At 34.4% G+C, this 15,380-nt stretch overlaps 1 protein-coding gene across 1 annotated transcript in view; it reads right to left on the bottom strand.

The window, feature by feature from the left end:
• Nucleotides 1–3,128: 3,128 nt before the first annotated feature.
• dlg1 (MAGUK family member discs large 1) overlaps nucleotides 3,129–15,380 on the bottom strand; it is a 45,484-nt gene continuing 33,232 nt past the window's right edge. Inside the window, 4 exon segments of the mRNA XM_089104182.1 lie at nucleotides 3,129–4,680; nucleotides 7,114–7,205; nucleotides 10,846–10,955; nucleotides 14,454–14,623. Coding sequence (XP_088960308.1) covers nucleotides 4,574–4,680; nucleotides 7,114–7,205; nucleotides 10,846–10,955; nucleotides 14,454–14,623 — 479 coding nt within the window. The 3' untranslated portion in view covers nucleotides 3,129–4,573.

Genomic DNA, 15,380 nt, shown 5'->3' with positions numbered 1-15,380 from the left:
TTCTAAAGGGGGAGGGGGAGGGTCTTATTGACTTATATTAGGGGGATTTCTGTATCGTCCTCATCCCCGCCATATTTAGGAATACCTTTTTCAGAAGGTAAATGCAATGTGTTCTCAAATATCCACGATCCTTCAGGTAACGGAATTATTTTGAAAAATACGAACTATATACATAGTAACAATGTACAGTGACGAACTAGGTGCCCAGTAACAATACAATGTGCTATACGGCCTAATTGAGTTACGATAACCCAGTACCACTATTTGTACAAAAGACTAAAATGTGAACAAAAATAAAGTAATAGCATTAGTGATAATGTCATAGTTTAACGGTAAAACACATAAAGAGTATTTTTGTGCTGATTCAAAACTGTTCCGTCCTATTTCAGATTTTCTACAGAATTCCACTTAGTTCTGGGTATAGTCGACAGTTCGCTGTATAAAACCGTTTCCGAACTTTTGAAAAAGATAGTAATTATTAAATATCCCGTTCTACATTGGGGAGAATGAGAAGAAAGAAGTTTGCAAAATCAGGGAGGGGGGGACAAATGAGTTCAAGTGGGTCAGATGTGGGCACAGGGGCATTTTGTATTTTAGAGGGAGACGTTAGTTGAACCAAATTTACCTTCAAATGGAACTCTAAGATTGAACTCTAAATGATAATTAAATCTTCAAAACTAACTTAGTTAGTGATAATTAAGATTAGTTTAATTGGAACAAATGGCAAACAAAAGCAGAAGGAAAAAGTAATTCCCGCAAAATACCTGAAAAACCGACAATAAAAATAGCTTTTGAAAACAGCTGCTCAAAACTGGAAAACTAAGGTAAACGCTCTGTTTCTGATCTTGGAAACAACTAACAAAGATTGTTTGGTATCAGTCATACTCTTTTTCAAATGCTTTTCGTCTGATTTTTTTTCTTGCCACCTACAAGGGTCAGTGTTGCTACTTTCTAAAATATATTCTCCGGAACAGAACGAACTCCGTTTAATTACGTGTTAGCTCTAGTGCGAACTATGACTGTTTCTAAGAGTTACAACTTAGGATTTTGTTATATTTATGGTTCTAAAAGATTCGGTGATTTAGCGTTAGCCGACTAAATTTAGATTTTACCCTAGCGGTAATTTAAGATTACTTTAAAGGGATTCCTATCAATATTAACTTAATAAAGAACAAACTGGAAGAAAACGAAATCTCCTTTACCTAACCAATTCTAAGCAGTAGAGCGAAGAAAGGAAAGATTTAAATACTTCACAATCAAGCAGGGCTGTCAGCATTTTGAGACTTAAATTATGATTGAATTAGCTTTGCAAGCTTTCTATAATAATTGACGAAGACTGTGCCAGACTAGTTTTATTACAAGCAGAATAAGGACTCGATTTTAAGAGACATCTTTGGAATCAAATCCTACTCTTTATGCTGCCTTTCAAGCTACCGTCTATTTTTGTAGGTTAATCAGTTTACACAAACACAACATTGCCAACTGCACAAGATAGACTTTGCCACGTGACAAAATTTAGCTACATTCTAGGCCGTTTATGGCATATCACACACCTTTCTGTCAACTTAACCAACAGTTACTTTAAAGATTAACTTTTTTCAGCCTATGAAAACTCGAATGAATAATATCAACCTATGAGAACATCATCCCTGGAACCAATGGCATTAACTTATAAATATTTAACGGGGAGGGGGGGGGGGCAAATTATTTTTCACAATCGAGTGGGGAAAACTTGTCCTTTTTTAAGTTCTTGGGAGGGGACAAAACAGTCTAGAGGGCAGATATCCCCCTCCAATAGTGCTGACTGACTGAAACATAGTATATACAGTCAGAAAATTTCCATACCACTGAATTTTCAGAATACAAGATTGGGACAGGTTGATACGGCGACCGATCTTGAAACAGGCACTAGTATGAAAGGAAATCTTGTTATCAAGAGATTGCTCGATGATTATAAGGGACTGGAGATATTCCAAACAAGCATATAAGGCCTTTTCCACTCTCTGGTCTGAACAATTTTGTCAAAACTTAAAATATCTTAGAGATTCAAGAAGGGAGGAGAAAATAAGTTATCAATATACTTTCAAAATTGAAAAATGGTGTGTATAAACTTTGAAAACATACAACAATATTGGCACATTACTAAAGGCCTGAAATTGGAGATATAATCAATCAAGAGATCTAATTTAACTGCTAAACTAAAATAAGAGAGAAAGCTCAAATTTTCAAAGGTTAAAGTCGATTCAAAGAGCAATCAGTAAGAACAAAATGGAATTAATATTCTCTTTCAGCAGCCAACCAAAATTAAATTAAAAGAGTATCAGAGTGACACCAATAAAAATCCTACCACTAAAAGCTCTATTGTGCAGTAATTCAAAAGACATTATGTAAAACTTTTGCGAAACTTAGATTCACCCACTTTAATCGAGCAAGGCAGCAGAGAAAAAAAAATATATTCCTATTAGGCTGTAAATTGATAAAATGGTTATAAATGCATTATATTCTCGTTTCTCACAACTCACAACAATAATAGAGAATTGGAGCTTCAAATCACAAAATGGCTTTCGCGTATATTGGATGCCTAAAACCAACATTTTTGCACAGTCAACTGTTTCTTAAAAAAAAAAAAAACTTTTGGGTTTTTACTCAAAGATATTTTTTCGCGGAGGGGGGGGGGTTAACAAAAAAACACACAAAAAACGCATACAAAATTTGTTTACATCCATTTTTGTTACGTTTTTACGAGTCAAATAAACATTTCGGGGGGGGGGGAGTCAAACCCCCTTATAGACTTTAAACCAAGGGAAGTTTTACTGAATAGTCCTCAAGAGGCCAAGGGAATAGCATTTCATCCAAAGAAAATTTGAGATGTCATTAATGATGAAAAATCATTGGAAACCTTAAGAACTTGTTTATAAATTTAATAGTCAATTAATCACAAAAAAATTAAGTTGTCAAAAGATGTCAACATGGGCGCCCATATGGGGGGGGGCTCTTGCCCCCCCCCCTGGCTGAATGATGCTGCCTTATTTTTATATTTTTGTTCTGAGATTTCTATTATATAGCATTAAAAGTACAATTAGACGCAGTTTGCCCCCCCCCAATTCAGCTAGGCGCCCATGGATGTAAATAAGGTTCGGAACTTTACGCATGGATCCGTCAATATTTTCAGTGTAGGTATTTATAGATGTCATTACATTTGTGGAATGTGTTTACTTGTTCCAACGGCCGTTGCACCTTTACAGTTAGCTGAATTAGGTGTAATAAATGAATATTACTCACTTTTATACATTAGTGCAACCCCCCCCCATCACCAAAAAAAATATTACAGATACTTTTGATGATTATTTTACAGAATTTTACTCAATGCTCAACTTATAAGCTCAATTTTTAATATTTTATCGAGACCCTGGAATCGCAATATAAATGTTAGGAATTCGAAGTTCATGTAATTCAAATAGGGATTAACTCATACAGTGTATTTGACTACACTTTATTTGATGTGTATGACATACACAATTAAAATAAAGTCTCAAATATTTAATAAAAATAATATTTATTTTAATTTTGATCAAAATAAAGTCTAGTTAAATTACAAATAAAAATTGTTCAGCAATAAGTAAAACTTTAAACCTACCGTAACGCAAACTAAAACCACTCGGTTGTCTGTTTATCGAAAAGTTTAAGCATTTAGCAAGATCATAGCAGCGGAATAAGTGATTCATTTAAAACAAAATTTACTTTTTTTTAAAATGAAGTGCACCTACTTCACAAGTACCTTCAGAGGCGTCACATAGCCAAAATGTGTTTTCTTTTTTTCAGGGGGGGGGGGGGCAGCAGCGGATTTCACCAATTTGGGGATCATTTTTACCAACTATTTTGGGTGATATTTAAATTAATATTACTTCGTTCTTTTTTTTTACCTCCTGTGACTGATCTCTTCCACATTCACTTTTCGTCATTTATTTCTATTAACCCGTTTACTTAATAATAAAAAACAGAACCTTGAAAATCAAACGGAAAATTCTAAAAGCGGTTGGACCAATCAATCGATTTGGCTTAGTGAGGGGAGGTGGGGCACAAATCTCAGTTTTACAAAACTGTCAAAAATGGGCCTTTGAACTAGCACAACAGATATAAAAACTACAGAAAGCCTCCCCCTCAAATTACGAGGGTAAAATAATGATTTGTAGCTGACGGTAATTTAAATATAACACTGATTTTATTTCCAAAACACAGATTTAAAAAAGTGCAATTACCGTAACAAATAATTCTTTTTAAAATATTCACAAATTGTATTTAGTCACAATGTTCTTGGAAAGGTAAAATTCATAAATACGATTCAATAATTCTACAATTAAAATCTACCACAGTCAAGGTCAAACAGTTTATTCACAATTGCCGTCAATAATGTACACATTTGATCGCGATCAAAATCTCCGATATTTCGTCGTCATTGAAATGTCAATACTGTATTCTTAACTTATTCACTGAGATACTGTGCGGTAGGTAGTTTCTTTAAACTACAAATAATACCCAAAGGTATTACTGGGAGAATGGATATTACATCAGTTTACACCTTCTCTTTTGCTGGTATCCAAATTTTCGGTCCTGATTGTTCGATGATAACATCTTTGACTTTTTTGTAGACTTCCTCTGGTGTATCTCCTTGAATGATTGCTGTAATAGAGATACTTGTTGTAAAAACTGGAGCATATTTTAAAGTAATACATCTGCAACCGGCCGGCTACTCCTTCACCCGCACTGTCGAAATCATTGCACAACCGAAACTACGAGAACGCCTGAATTGCCTATTCACCCACACACTCTTATCTTTGCGATACCTACTGCTAGAACACAGAGTTCTTTTTCGTGTTTCTTATTGAAACGCTGTTTTCGTTAGTTTTTTAGGTTATTTGTCACATCTGGCATTTTAAGATTTCTAAAGTGAAGTCTGGAGGAGGGGAAATTTCCCGGAGAACATTTCCCAGGGAGGGGAGAGGATGATTTCCCGGTATTATTTGAAAAGTGATCTAAAATTTAGAAAACTGAAACTAAGGAGTCAACCTTGTAACTTGAACGACCAAAATTATTCCCTACATGAAAGGGGGCTGCCCCTACCCAATTTTTAGTGCTTTAAGAAAAGCTTATTATTCTAATTCATCGGCCCTTGTGTTTCAAAAGTTGTTCTCAAAGTTTTTCACAAAAAGTCTAACTTTAACGCAAAGAGCGGGGGGTTGTGGAGAGGGCGCACATATGTACTGTTCGTTTCAAGTTGAGAAATTTGTTCATTCAATATTTTTGGTTCGTTTCAAGTTTTAATATTGCGCTCCATACTTGTCATTGAAAAAGCAGTGTTTTTGTACATTGAATTTCAACAAAGCACTTGCTCTAGTAAAGTAGCTTCTTTTTCAAAGCTAAGGTATCCCAGTGCGGAACAACCATTCTGAGCATACGGTAAAAGTGCTAAGTATGCCGTCAACGACTATCTGGGTTCTTGTAAGCGCAATTTAAGCTAAAAACAATCGCTCTTACGCCTAAAGGTCGTATCTGAAATTTTCAAAATCCCTTTTCAAATGCGAAGAACCATTTACTAAAATGAAAGAGGGACTAAGACAGCTTGAAGATGTACTTAGGGAGCGTGAGAGTGTATACCAAGAGGACTACAATAACGGCACTATCTTAAAAAGAACACTAATTAAAAAAAAAATTGAATCAGCCTTCCCTGTTTTTTTTTTTTTGTTTTTTTTTTCAGCATTAACTCGAAACAACCCCTTTCCCTCCTAAAAGGGTTTCAGGAAAATGGTCTGAAATATTATAAAATTAACTCTAGGTTGCAATTTTCTGATTTTCGAATGGGATTTTTTTTTTACGATCGTAAACTTGGAGTGATGCCCACCACTCCATCTACGTGCAATAAGCCCATGAATACAATATTCTTTTTTACACTTACAGTCTTTCCACAATATGAGAATAAAACCTTCTCTGCACCTCTTTTCAACGCTTAATCTTATATAACAATTAGCTATGTCCGAAAACTCTAGAGAAAAACTGGTGATAGGAAACACATTTATTGTTATAAATCAAAAACTATAGGTGTAAAACAAAGCTCTAGATAGCTCATTCGGTAGAACGTGCGAAAAAGATGGCTCTTTATCAAAGAATCGTGGTTTCAAGTCCCAGACAACATCTTTTTTTCGTCAGTAAGTCTCTTTCCGTAAGTGAATATTTGCAATTTTATGATCCCGGTAACTGTAAGCTAGTTTGTCCTCCGGCTGGGATTTGAGATTTTACGAAAGGTTTTATTGAGAGAACGGGGACATTCTTTTTTCGGATCCTCAAAAAGAGTGTGTATGCCTGTTATTCGGTAGTCTTAACTTTTAGCCTTAACATATTCATTTAAATGAAGGAGAGTTAGGGGTAGATCCCCCTCCAACTAGGTAATACTGTAAAGAAATAACTGAAGCATCAAATGAGTCCACTTCATTCAAATAAAGCTTATAAATTGTTGGCAGTAAAATTCCTTTTACATGAACTTCATGCATGCTTAGAAACTGAATGCACCGCCCCATGGACGTTTGTCCTTGGAAATGAAGGGCTTTGCAGGTTTTTGATAGCTCTAAGCTGATTGACAATCTAAGAATTGTCAATCGTTAGTATTTTGGAAGTGTGCGTACCAAAATTGTTGTTTCCCTGGACAAGATGGCACAAAAGACAAATTGTTGTTCTAAAAATGCTCGGAGGGCTCTTAAAAGTGGGCCAAAAAGGGCTTTTTATCAAGAAATTAAAATCTACGCTTGAGTGATCCCGCTTTCAATATAAATGACTATTGGTTCGATATATTCCTGGACAATAATAAAAATCACACGAGCTATTTGACAATGACACAGTTTTCATTTATTAAGGGGCACACGTCAATGGAACAAGAGACATATTAAGTAACATAAGGACTTTTTTCAAGGAACTCATTTCAGAGGGGCACTGGAAGGAAGGGATAACTTCAACACATGCTCTTCAAAGAAACATCTTAGTCTAGACCTTTCTGTCTTATGACCCCAGACTACTAAGTAAAATATGGGGTTTCAGAAAGCTTACAAATGAATAAATATTTACCTGAGAAATATTCACCAAATTCTTGTTCTAATTTAACAGCCCTGTCGAATGTCTTTTTAGCTTGTTCCTCTGTCATCCGTTTATTCCATTCACTGCAACAAATAAATAATTAAACATCGTCAGGAACAGAAGTGAAGGGGTATCATTATTACATCATTATTGAATCATAATATTGTAATATGTTATGTAAACCATACCAGCAACACCTTATCATAAGTGAAGGGGTTTGTATGAATGCCATTCCTTTTTACTTTCTCTAAAAACCGATGTACATTATATTATAGCTTCAAATTTTCCCAGAGGAGGAACCTATACCTCGTAAATTCTTTTCTAAACTTGAATAAGGAGACCTTATACAGGTTCATCCACTATAAAGTTTAAGTCAGCATCTAAGATGATAGGATGAAATAAAAGCCTTGTTGAGGCTCATGGCTTTTATCTTAGACCTTAGATCCTCTAGAGTAAGGAATGACGCATAGGGCGTCTACGAGGCCTCATAGGAGATCACGGAGCTGAACTGCAGCCCTAAAGTCCTCCCACTGTGCCTTGAAGACCATCTGGTCATACTACCGTCGTAAGATGTGTCTTGGTCGACCTCTTTTGAGCCTTCTTTCAGGGTGCCACTCATAAACTGCGCGTGGAAGTCGATCCTCTGACTTATTAAAGACGTTGCTAAGGTGCATTCGTCTTCTACGTTTTAAATAATGACCGTCAAAAAATGACCGGTTCTTCGGCAAACTGCTATCTTGGTGATATTTTCCTGCCACGATGCCTTCGGGATTCTTTTAAGACACATGTTTTCAAAGGCTAGAACATGTTTCTCCAGTTGGACATTTAGTTTCCAGCATTCACTTGCATAGAGGAGAATCACATTACTATTCATGAGGCGGAGCTTCAAAGGGGCACTGGAGCTAACTCCAGAATTTGAAGTAGCAACTCCCATAAAAAGTTACAGCCATTTAAAAATTACCCGAAAAAAGACGTTTGTTTGGCATAAAACCGTTTGTTTTTTTTTCTGGAGAACCTCGAAACAACATTTATAAACATTCATATCTTAATTTGGATTAGAGTCTATATCGGACGGGCTCGAAAATTGCAGTAAAAAAAAAAAATAAAAAATAAAAAAATGACAAACATGAGGTGAAAAAACAGGAGCGTCTTTTATGTCTATTTTTTTTAAATGGCAGTGGTGCCAACTTAAAAATTTCAAACTGAACCCCTATAATGTATCTTATATTTAGAAGCTCAATGATTTTTTCCCCTTCAAGGTCGTGATTTCGTTTCAGGTATTGCATGTTTAATCTTTTATAGAAGTATTTTTCAAAAAAGTTTTTTATTTGTTATTTTATAACAAAGCTTGTTGTTATATTCATGTTATCGCGGTTATTGTATTACAACTATAATACTATTATCTAACAATTATACTGCATTGGATCTATTCTGCATGGCTTCACATTTACTAAACAATGGTTTTTAAAGGTCATCAAAGGTCTAGACCCTCTATTGGGGAAAGCTGTAGAGATGGGTTGGCCACTTCAAAATATCTTTCCAGGACATACCTTATTCTGTAAGCCCATCCCAGAAATTCGTTTCAGAAGGTCGTGATTTCGTTTCAGGTAACCTAACATGTTTAATCTTTTATAAAAGCATTTTTCAAAAAAGTTTCAGACAAAAATCAGCTTTCTTGAGATTCCAGATGAAAAAATTTGGAACAAAAACTGACATTTTGCCTCAAATGTTGGATTATGAACGTAATAGCGAACACTTCGTACATCCTTACCCCCTAAAGAGAGAGAGGGAGAAAAGAAAAATTCAATACTATAGACAAAACCTGAACCAAACAGTTTATGGTAACGAACTGTAAGTAAATAGTGACCCGGCGCAATAGCAACCGAAACTCTAAAAAACGGAACTTTCATACCAATAGATATATAAAAAAAATTGAATTTTTATGCTGATTTTAAATATATAAGTTTTATCAAGTTTAGTGTTACCCATTGAAAAATACAAGCCTGAGAAAATTTGCCTTATTTCCGAAAAAAGAGGAAACACCCCATAAAAGTCATATAATCTTAATGAAAATCACACCGTCATATTCAGCGTATCGGAGAACCCTACTGTAGAAGTTTAAAGCTCCTATATGTAAAAATGTGGAAATTTGCATTTTTTGCCAGAAGAAAGATCATGAATACGTGTTTATTTGTTTTTTTTTGTTTTTCTTTTTTTTTTCAGGGGCGATCGTATCGACCCAGTGGTCCAATAATTTAACGATAGGACTTATTAAAACGGAAATTAAAAGTTCTAGTGCCCTTTTTAATTGACCAAAAATAGGAGGGCAACCAGGCCCCCTCCCACGCTCATTTTTTTCCCAAAGTCACCGGATCAAAATTTTGAGATTGCCATTTTGTTCATCATAGTCAAAAAATTTAATAACTATATCTTTGAGGACAACTCTATCCCCCTAGGTCCCCAGGGGAAGGGCTACAAGTTATGAGCTTTGCCCATTGTTTACATTTAGTATTGGTTATTGGAGAGTATACAAACGTTTTCAAGGGGGGGGGGGTCTGATGAGGGGAGTGGAATAGGAGGAAGGCTTGCGTGGGAGGATCTTTCCATGGAGGAATTTTTCACGGGGGAGAGAATTTCCATGAAGGGGCTTCTATATTTCCCAGCATTATTTAAAAAACAATAAGAAATAAAATAAAATAAAAAACAAGTTTTTTTCAACTGAAACTAAGGAGCTACATTAAAATTTAAAACGAACAGAAATTATTACGTACATGAGGGGTTTCGCCCCCTCGTCAATACCTTGCTTTTTACGCTAAAATATTTTTAGTAATTTCAAAAGAGCTGTTAATTCAAATTAAACGACCTTTATGATGCAGAAGTCATTCTTAAAGAATTGAAGACAAATTCTAACTTTTGCCTAAAGAGCGAGGCATGGACGAGGGGGCGAAACCCCTCATATACGTAATAATTTTTGTTCGTTTTAAGTTTTAATGTTGCTCCTTACTTTCAGTTGGAAAAACTTGTTTTTTTTATTTAATAGAGAAAAACATGTAAACAAAAGAATTAAATGAGATTAAAAATAGGAAGTTTCACCTGACTGCCAAAACGAAGCTCATTTTTAAAATTTATAAGAGTTAAATTTATATAGTTTCCTTTATAGTATTGAATTTTTCTTTTCTCCCTCTCTCTTTAGGGGGTAAGCATGTACGAAGTGTTCATTTTTAAATTTATAAATTTTAAAATTTATAAATTTATAAGCTCATTTATAATAAAAAACACTGTCATACAGCACAGTATGTGATTAGACAGTTGAGTTCTGATTTCACTGTTTAAAATCCTATTAAAACAGTCAACGCCAAGTTGTAAAATATTCGCGAGAAAACGTGTTTATATTTGCCCGAAAAGACTAAAACTGGGGAACTAGTTTAAGTTTCAGATTCAGGTTTGAGTTTTCTCCAAACTATCAAGTTCAATCCAATTTATCCGGTGATATCACACATAGTTCATGTAATTCGTCCATTTTTACTGGTTAATTTTTGAAATTTGGTCCCTAGAAAGAGCATACCATTGACGCAATTTGGACAGGCTATACTCTTATCTCCTAGAGTTTTTATAATTTTCGTTTGTCAACATTTTGGATATTGTTCTCACACAGACGAACATACCATCAGCATCATTACGGAGGGGCGTGACTCACCCCGAAAATATATGGATAATACTTACATAATTAATTCAGGAGATTTGGGTTTGACAAATAGGGCAATAGGATAAAGCTTTGCCAGTTGCAGCCTCTTGATGGCATTCGCGCTAACATAAAGAATACAATGTTTTCCCTAGAAAAAAAAAAAAAAATGTATCCTTTTTATTGAGTATGTTCAGACATGCCAAAATTTCATATTACGATCTTATCTCGTCTGGGGTAATTCTAAAGGCAGAGTCTAACATTTTATGGATGTGGATGCCAAAACTAGACTTACAACTCGTTCCCCAAAAGTCTCAATCTCTACGGATCAATTTATCAATTTTCTTCAACCTCATTCAGGTCTAAAGATATTTCAAAGTATCATTGTTTTTGTCCAAATGTATTATATTCTCTTTTCTCACTCGCAGAAAATTTGAAAATAAAACTTTAAATTTGTTTGGAAACCTATAAAAACCTTTCATGCTCAAACAACTGCTCATTAAAGCCAGGTTAATGAGCAATTGCTTATTAGATCTTGCAAAAATTGCAAGGAGTGGCAGCCCTGCGGTGATCTCTTATGCCATAATGCCCTTTCAGCCACTACAACCGATTTTATGTTAATAAGGCCACATCTGAAAAGCAACTTGACGTAAGAATGTAAAATAATCTATGATTGGTCAGCTAAAAATAATTCACCAATTAGAATCAAGTTTACGTTCTTACAGAACTTAGTGAAGTAGTGCGATAGGTCGACTTCAGCCAGTGTGAAGCCATTGTTACGCAACAAATATGGCTTTATTCTTTTGTATTAATACTCAAGCATTATGCATTTACAAGATAAAAGTCCCATGGACTAAAGTTTATAGAAGATAGAAGAAACAAACGTTATCCCTATACCCTTAACATTAAACTGTTCAAATTAGTAGTACACTAAACAATAAATAGAGAACCATTTCATCATGACAAGTTATGTACTGTATCTAAAATAAAATGGTTGTTATCTCAACATCTGAAATAAAGGACGAAAGAATATAAGAACTTCTTTTTTTTTTCTGTCTATCATCCGTTAGGGTCTTTGGCGAACAATATATCAGGGTGTTTGGCTAACAACGTATAAAAAAAAACAAATGGAAATAAAGTTTGTATTTCAAGGAAGGACTTTCCTAACGATGTTTTTCCGGCTATTTGTACTTTATCTCTGGGTGGTTATTTGAAAATCATGGGTTAACTAATAAATGACATGGGGCTCATCGTATCATAGTTGTAAGTGTTTGAGGCGTAGAATTAAATTAGGGTTTTGAGTCATCAAGAGGGTGGAAATCAGATATTTTAAGGTACAAAAAGGAGTTTTTGCATTAAACGAGTTTTATACTTATGAAAAAAGGAACGAAACTTGTAGCAGAACTTTTAAAATTACGCCAATCGAAATGCAAGTTAATTAATTATAGGGTTATTTCCGCCATTCCAATTGTTGTTAACGATTGCTGCTTACTATTTTTGTAATCTTACGGAAACATGTTCATTAGCGGGGAATTTAAAAATGAGACAACATTATTTAACAGGAATAAAATGCAGGAATATTCCTGTCTAAAACAGGAATAAAATGCAATGCTATCTCTAAATTGCAAAAACTGTTCACAATAATTTCTCAAATAAATAAAACTGCTAAGTTTATTTTTATACATCACATATTATTTTTTTTTTTTTTATTTAAGATTCAAAATTCATCATCAATTGTCTCCAAGAACGTTTCAAACCGTCAGAATTTTACCAACAGTTCGTTAGTAAAAACTTTCTGCTAGATATCGAAAATATAAATGTTAGTGAAATCGAAATACTAGCATTTTACGTTAGGATGGCGTATAGAACAACAGATTTTGTGAGTGTTTTAAAAATTTATTTTTTTTATACAAAAACAATCATTAATCAATGGTTTTTGAAAATATTTTGCTCGAAACCCTTTTTCCATCTTTTATTAAGTTGCACAATTCTTCAGTCATAGAGGAACTACCTTTATCAGTAAAGACCTTACCAAGATACTGACAACCTCACTTGCCCCGCGATCAATAATCTTATTACAATTGATTTTTGGCGTTCAATAGGTTATTGCACTTAATGAATTGCGCTCAAAGACCTTATTGAAACCTATTGCATTTGATTATTTGCTTATTGTATCTAAGAGCTCAATAACCTCAATTTGTCCTTTTGAAGATAGAAAATTCTTAGAATATTTGTCTATTAGTAAAATATAACGATTCTTAGTGAGTTTTAAAAGCTTTACAGGCTTGTAAATTTTTTTTTGTACGAAATCTATTTTGATAAAAAAAAACTTGATGAATAGAGCACGCTAACTACACCTGTTTATTTATTGCAATTAAATGTAATAAGGTGTTGAAGGCGGGACTGGTTAAAATTCATACTACAGAATGAGTTAAAAAAACCAACGCAAGTGGAAATTTCGGTCCCAGCAGAAGGGCAAAATGAATAAGAGACGTCCTGACAAAAATCTTACTAGCAACGACTATGCTAGACTAACTGGATATCGCTATCTCTCAATCTGAACGTAAATTAAGAATAAATCAGAATTGTCTACTCTCTCATAAAAGGTGAATCTGGATCCGGCTTGTAGTTTTTACCTGTGCCCCCAGGATCTTGTCACATTTATCAAGAACTGTCAAACTTGTTATTTGATCATTTATTTCAAATATAGAAGACAAGTGTAAGACACGTACTATCTCCCAACATGAGCAAAACTTTCAAATTGGCAATCAGAACTGATTTTTCCATTATATCCCAGTATAATGTTCCCACATACCGAAAGCCTGGCAAAACCCACAATTTGGTCCCTGACGGTATAAAATAAAATAGATTTCAAAAATCTACCAAATCAAGGGATTATTTTCTTAATAGTTTCCTCACGATGTCGTATCTTTTCTGGAGATTTATAATCTCTGTAAAAACTGTTAGAAATAGGCAGGTTCGGAAAAATACCACAATAAACCTAGGAGTTCCAGTATAACAATAACAAGTCAATAACATTTTTTTAGGTAAAATTCATGAAGTTAAGTTGCTAAAACTTAATTTCCTACTTTCGATCGATAATTTTGCAATCGTTTTTCGACATCTGTAGGACCAATAGATCTTAATTATGCCAGTTTTTGGTAAATATTACCAACAGTAAGACAAGCCGAAGCTAAGATATTACAGACATTAATTAGACATAGTTGATAAACACTCTATAAAATTGAGATCAAGCTATGCTGAGTTGCCACTTATTTAAAATATACAAAACAAATAGACATCACTTATTGTGAATTTTCAAAATGTACCTTATTTACCTATGTACCATGAGAGGCATTAAGAATGGGTAGAGTACAGGTGATGTACAACTAAAATATTTAGCTCTAGTCGAGGTGAAGAGATCACTGCCATCTATATTCAAGTGATTGTAAACATTTAGATGACGTTTTAAAATACGCAGGAGCTGCAGTGTTCCTCAATCGTTAAGAAACACACTAGTCTTATGAAGGTGAAAAGAATTCATAAAGGCTCAGTACAGAAAATATTTGATGCTCTCTATATCTCCTCACGCCAAAGGCTACTCACGATCCATTACAGACCCTAATTCATAAAAGGGTAGTTAACATACCATCTCAGCTACTTCTCGAACAGAAGCTACGGAGGTGCCATAAAGATTGTCATTATACTGACCAGCTTCGATGAACAAATGATTTTGAATATCTCGCTCCATTTCTTCTCGAGAAACAAAATGATAATCACGTCCATTAATTTCATGCTCTCGTGGAACTCTTGTTGTGTCTGAGAAAAAACAGGCAGAGAAAACAATTACTTCACTGAGCGAAATCTATGGTTAGTTAGGTTATACACGCAAGAAAAAAAAGGAGACCCTTTTGTCATTAATTCGATTGGGGTACCGTTGATCCGTATTGGGGAAGAAGCTTAAAAAAATATCAACCCTGAAACCATGAAACCAACACAACCGTGAGAGAAAATCGTGATAACTTTTTGAAAATTCTTGATGGGGTGGGGACAGACAGGAATCTCAGATACACTAACAAATGAATTAAAAGAAAAGAAAAAAAAAAGAAATAGGTGGCCAGTCTAAGTTCGCTATGAAATAAATACAAATGGAAACTGAATTACGATCCCTTCAATTGTTTTGAATTAAAGGGTTGGAGTGAATTAAAGGAGGGAAAAAATTGGTAAAGGTATCATCAATAACTTTTAAAGGAAAAGAAGAAATAAAAGAGAAACATCAGAAATGATATTTAGCAAGATAATTCATTATCATTGTACCGTTATGTCAAAAACCAAAGGGTGTATCAGATATCTTCATAATTGAGGTTTTTTTGCGGGTGAAGCTACTTTTAGGACTTGAATAATAGAAGCAGTGTTAAACACTTGATTATAATCCGAAATAGGAAAAATTAACAAGCAAGAAACGAAAAGCTATAGAAAAAAAATACAACTATGGTTTGGAGTTGGGTACCACGGGTTCATTTTGGAATATACCCTTAGTTTTGACAGTCTTTGAAATGGACGTTCTCTCAACTAT

Source organism: Artemia sp. Qi Xiang Cuo, chromosome 18 (assembly GCF_049724085.1).
Source record: "Artemia sp. Qi Xiang Cuo chromosome 18, ASM4972408v1, whole genome shotgun sequence".
Lineage (NCBI taxonomy): Eukaryota > Metazoa > Arthropoda > Branchiopoda > Anostraca > Artemiidae > Artemia > Artemia sp. Qi Xiang Cuo.
The sequence above is the reverse complement of the archived record's forward strand: the minus strand, read 5'-3'. Positions and strand labels throughout refer to the sequence as shown.